The sequence below is a fragment of the Xyrauchen texanus genome, chromosome 8 (genome assembly GCF_025860055.1).
Source record: "Xyrauchen texanus isolate HMW12.3.18 chromosome 8, RBS_HiC_50CHRs, whole genome shotgun sequence".
NCBI classification, from domain to species: Eukaryota; Metazoa; Chordata; class Actinopteri; order Cypriniformes; family Catostomidae; genus Xyrauchen; species Xyrauchen texanus.
Window position 1 is genome coordinate 50,623,485 of NC_068283.1, and position 5,854 is coordinate 50,629,338.

General features: G+C 40.1%; 1 protein-coding gene across 2 annotated transcripts in view; it reads right to left on the reverse strand.

The window, feature by feature from the left end:
- Nucleotides 1–354: 354 nt before the first annotated feature.
- LOC127648006 (uncharacterized) overlaps nucleotides 355–5,854 on the reverse strand; it is a 7,030-nt gene continuing 1,530 nt past the window's right edge. Inside the window, exons 2-4 of one of the 2 annotated variants that reach the window (XM_052132562.1) lie at nucleotides 4,622–4,671; nucleotides 3,586–3,689; nucleotides 355–2,002 (exon numbers count right to left, since the gene is read on the reverse strand). In XM_052132562.1, the coding sequence (XP_051988522.1) occupies nucleotides 1,009–2,002; nucleotides 3,586–3,683 (1,092 nt within the window). In that variant the 5' untranslated portion in view covers nucleotides 3,684–3,689; nucleotides 4,622–4,671 and the 3' untranslated portion in view covers nucleotides 355–1,008. The remainder of the gene's footprint in view (nucleotides 2,003–3,585; nucleotides 3,690–4,621; nucleotides 4,672–5,854) is intronic. The other variant, XM_052132561.1, reaches the window with a different exon arrangement.

Sequence of the window (5,854 nt, forward strand, 5' to 3'; positions counted from 1 at the left end):
TCACAGAGCTCGGCCACCAGGTGGTGCAGAGGAACAGGCCATCTTTGCAAACCCCTTGACAAACCTCCTGTAGTAACTGGAGATACTGTACTTCACCTTCTCCAGGTGCATCGCAACCCCATCCCTGGAAACCACATGCCCCTGGTACTTTACCATCTCATGGTCACTCAGCCGCTCCCTCCTCGAAGTCTAGACAGGAAGAAGACACATCTGCAATGTGACGCACATCAGTGTGTCTGTCAGTCTGTGTATCATTATTTGTTATTGCTACTTTTAGTTTTAGTTATTAATTTTTTTTTGTCTGAAATGAAAGCATTGATATTTACTGTACAATAAAAAAGAAATGCACAGGAATGCTGTTTTGCTGGAGTTTAATGGTGATTACAAAGAGTATGGCAGTTCCAACAAGGTAGATGCAGAGGGGTAACACACATGCTGGATACACTAAACATGAGAGCAGGCATTAGCTTGCCATGTATTTATTTTACTTTTTTCTTGGTAAAGCTGTATATTAAGGTTCTGCTTATTGATGCTATATTAACTTTTTATTAACACATAATATATATTTAATAATGACTTTATAAAGTATTATTCATTTTGCAGACATTTATCAGACACCTTTATCCAGGGTGACTTACAAGGTTTGTCAAGCTGTAAAATGCTATAATAATATCAATAATTCTACAAAAAATTCAGCCACAGACAAAAAAAACCCTGACCAACTTTATCCCTCCCTAATCCTGCAGTGCTTGGCCAATTGTACGCTGCCCATTGGAAACTCCCGGCCATAGCTGGCAATGGCATATGTGGCATTGGAGAAAAGTCTCTGAGTCGCTATAGTGGTGTACCGTGTGCTTTTAGAGTATGTATTTTTGAGCACTGCCAATTACTGACTGACCAGACTGATTTTGTTCCACCAAAGCAGAGAGATGGATTGAAATGTAAGCAACTAAAAACAAGCACTGAAAAAAGTACAAAAGCAAGCAAGAAAGCTCAGCTCATTTCGTTTTAATTAGGCTCCACTTGGCACTCGATGCGCTGGTTGAGACATTCGTAGCAGTCCAGGTGACTGTTTCGGCAACTTTGACAATCACGCTCCCTTATTATCTCGCATTCCAGGCACTCGCTCTGAACTTTAGAAGTGCAGTCGTCACAGTACACCTTTTTGCAGTTGAGGCAGTAATTTCTGTGATTCTTGCAGGCTTTGCATTTTACCTGTCTCTCCTTGGGGATCTTGTTGCACATGCAATTCCCCTTAAATTCTGGGCAATCATTGCAGGTATTCTGGTAGTCAACAGACTTGCAGGTCTGGCATTTATTCATCCTGTCTTTGCAGTTGTTGCAGAAGGTCGTCTTGCTCAAGCAGACTGTACAGGCGGGCACACCTTTACATTGGGGGCAGGACAGCTTCTGCTGGTAAGGGCACTTCTCGATGGTGAAGCCCAGGTTCCTCAGGTTAGAGAAACCTTCCTTGACCTTCTGTTGGGTCTCAACATCGCTTTCATCATCGAAGAGCTGGGTGTAGATGAAGTACATGTGTACTTTTCCCTCTTCACGCCACAGAGAGAAGGGTTTCTTCGACAGGGGCTCATCGATCCTTCTATCGCAATTGTCACTGAAACAGTGCTCCAGGCAGGGTGAGTTGGTGGTGTAGAAGACCATGCAGCCGCCATTTTGCAGCGTCTGCTCCAGCTTCACCCCCAGCCACTCCGCTCCCGTCATGGATTCCTTGTCCAGTGGTGGGTCCCATCCGTTTGTTGGGTTCTTCAAGATTTTGAACTCGGAGCAGTATTGGCCGGGATCCGGACCCACTGCTATGTAGTTGGCTTTCAATTTGGTGTTGAAATCCTTTACCGATTTGGTGAAAGTAGGCTGCTGCTTCTCCTCCCCCTTGTACAGGTAGTTGACTGAACTTTTACCATTGCACTGGTCAGGAGTCAGTCCAATCATGAAGCTCATCTGGTCCAGATGTATGTGTGCATTTACATTCTTAAGAAGGAAACTGCCAGAGAGAGGGGAAAATGAATTAAAAGGCTTTAGTCCTCAGCATCGTCACCAGTGACTCATCAGTATAGAAGTGGAGACAAACATTCTGACCAAACATTTTGTCCCTACTCAAGAATCAGTGAAAAATGCTGTGTAGTGATTTATAATTTTAAGTGTAAGCAGAAAACCCATCCCTCTACAAATGCATTTACATTTCCTTGTTTTTCTTTCCATTGCTGTATACATTTTTGCTATTTAAATGAACTTCCCATGTATATTAGTTTTCTTTTACTGACATTACTAAAGGCAGCGACGTGCCTTTTGATGTGAACCTTGAACTCTTGGAGGTGAAATATGTGTGTGAAATTATCTGCCATTATTAGCACACCAGCTATTGGCTGTTTATGTAATATGGTTTCTTTTGTAAATCATACTCTAGCTAATCACTGTTTCTACACAGTGCAGCAAGTAATATTACTGCTCTAAGAAGAATGTTTTATCTTTCATTAAAAAAGCTGTTTATTTGTTTCAATTTATAATTTTTTTATATATGGTTGTAACAATCTACCTTTGGCCAACAAAACATTCCCAGAGTAAGAATGGGTTACTATCTAAAACTATTAAAAATGAAATATAAAGTAGATGTCAGAAAGGAAGTTAGAAATATGATTGTTAGGTTCGTTTGGGTGCAAAACATTTAATTCCAAAACATTTGCCCAACACACGCAGATTAACAAATAATTGTATTACCCACAGTACCTCGGATAGCTGCTGACCCATGCACATAAAATTAAGTCAAAACAAAAATATGATGGTGGTAAATCCACTGGTAACCCTACAGAGGCAATGAATGAGTAAAAATAATGTCCAGAATAATAAACAAAAAATAGACAATCAAAATTCAGTTTGAAATCCACCACAAAAATAAAGCAAAAGGAAATTAATGAAACATCTGCTGTTCAAAAATAATAAGTGCAGGCATTGGTGCAGGGTTTTTAAAGGTCAGGGTCCTCAAATATTTAAAGGGGCATCGTTTCATAAAACCCACTCTTAAAAGGGTAACAAAGCATACTTCGAAGTATCACCGACTTTAAACACACATTTTGAATGCCTGTCAGGCTAAAAGTGGTGCACATAAATGGAGCACTTATATAATATTTACTTTTGTGTGACAGGCCTCACAAGGTTATTCATTAAATAAGGGTTGTCTTTTCCTTGAGTCAATAAGTAAATGTGAAACTTAAAGATATGTAGTACTGACCAGTGTTTCAAGGGTGTGAATAATCCTGGAGGCTCTTGTGTATATTGTGATGGGGCATATGCACACGGGCTTGGATGTGGGGGAGGGCTGCTCCGCCTGGGATTGCCCAGCAGGATTAAGTTAGCTGGGGGGCGGGTCTCAGCAGTGCATGCCCGTTTAAAGAGCAGCATGTCAGTGGCACGTGAGCGTGTGCGCAACAGTTGCTTCAGTTAGGGCCTTCATCTGTGCTTGTTAGGGTTAGTTTATATATATATCTATACTTAATTTTCCAGATCCTGACCAATGTGACCCTATCACTGTGGCCTCACTGAATGACTGGCATTTCTCTGAACACTTACTCTTTCACCAGTGTCTTCAGCACCTTTGGCTCGATTTGTTCAGCGCTGCCAAGCTGGATGTGGAGCAGCAGCAGCACGGCTACACCGCTGAGATGCATCTTTCACTTAAAAAGAAAAATGAATTGATGTAAAAATAAAGATATCTTGTCAAGTTCAGCATAGTTCATATTGGGTATGTGGTTAGGGCTCTGGACTCTGGTTTACCTAGATTGTTCCAGTAAAAATATAAATCCAACCGTATAAATGGGTAATTGTATGTAAAAATAATGTGATATCTTGTCACCCTGGATAGGGGCATCTACTAAGAAATAAATAATAGGCAGAACATGTTATTTACATTTACATTTATGCATTCGGCAGACGCTTTTATCCAAAGTGACTTACAGTGCTCCTTATTACAGGGACAATCCCCAGGAGCAAAGTGTCTTACTCAAGGACACAATGGTGGTGACTGTGGGGATCAAACCAGCGACCTTCTGATTACCAGATTACCAGTTATGTGCTTTAGAGCACTACACCACCACCACAAATAAATAATATTTGGCCAAGATAATTGTCTTAATAGTATTTTTGAAAATAAGAATTATTTCCTAATATCAGGCAATATTTTTTAAAATTGAAATGGTAACTAAAGTTGTTTTGTGTGTTTTCATGTTCCCACGTGTTGCTGTGGCACACGCTCTCTCAAAATGATGCAAATATTCTGCCTGAAAAGGACATTAAAAGTAAGAATAACATGTTCTGATCATTTCAATACCTTCGAGCTTTCTCTTGCTAGCACAGAATAAAGGAGAGAAAGTTCAAGCAAACATCAGACCACATTCTTTTCACTCCCTGTTAATTGAACATTATTTTACTTGCATCCAGGGGTGAAATGCTGCCGCTACTCAATGGGAATGGAGTACCAGAATGTATTGTTTCAGGTGGTACTGGGACCTATTTGTGCTGACTTTTATCAGATGCGCATGTGTTCCATCGTTCAGTCCGAACTCTCAGAATCAAAGATTTGGCTGATAGGATGCCAATCAATACTAACCCAATCAGTAAGACCTAGGGGTGGGGCTGTAGTACTTATGTCAGCACCAGCTGGAAGGAAAGACAGCAAGAGAACAAACATCTAAGTTAAGTGCTTATTAGCCTAGTAATGTATGTGTAACATTCTGCCTTTTATATAAATGCTATATATCATGGTGCAGATCTGAACTCTCAACCTGCATTTAAAAAGAAAAGCAAAAAATTAAGGCACATGAGGTTAGCAAAATTCCATTTTAAGTTTTTTTTTATATATAAATATATTGTAAATGACTGCATAGATCCATCATGCTGGAGAGTACGGGGAGGCAGCAGAGAACCAGAAGACGCAGGGTAAAAGACAAATACACTGAGGCGCAGTCTTTATTCAAACCCAACATAAACAAAACAGTAGAAAAAAAGATATCTAATTCCTTTCTTTACATCTGCATGCCCAGCTGACACACCAAAACAGCTGGCAGTGCCCTCATGACCCTTCAACAGAGGAACCTGTGCAACCTTGCTGTAACAAGCCGTCAAAATATATATTTGTACTATCCGTCGGTTACATTACTAGTTTTCTTGTGAGGGTCAAAAACAAACAGGGAAAATGCATACTGCGTTTTTAAAACCCAAAGTGACTAACAGGGCAAGGAGTAATATGTATGTATTTATTTTAAGAACGGGGTACACCACTGTCAATTTATTTTGTATTATGATTAATTTATTATTATATTAATATGACCGTGAAGCGTCGTGGGTGTTATTGTGTATAAGTGTTACAGTGTAAAAACCCCATCCACAGTAACTGAATAAACTAGGGGGTAATAGAATAATTACTAGCCAGTTAAACCCCTCGTCCAAACTATTTTATGTATAAACCCACAGCTCTCTGCACTCGGGGTGGGGGTTAGAGCGGAGCGAGCGAGCGAGGAGCGAGAGAAAAGGAAAGGTTCAGCCTGATTGTGTTGTTTGTGTTCTAGATTATTTTTGTTTTAGCATTTGTAATTTTGCTCTGAGCAAGTGTTATTTATTTGTTATATTTAAAAATGCATCTTTATTTTTGAACCGCAGTATTTGGTGTCAGAGTTTACATTCCTGCTTCTGCCTTGTCATGAGCACCAGCCACCCTGTCACAGTGACACATTTAAAAGGGTGCAGTACACACAAATTAAACCTCTTTATAAATCCATGGTTCTGCATGCTGTCGTAGTTTCCATGGTGACCCCTGATTCACCCTTAGCGGAGTACCTGCACT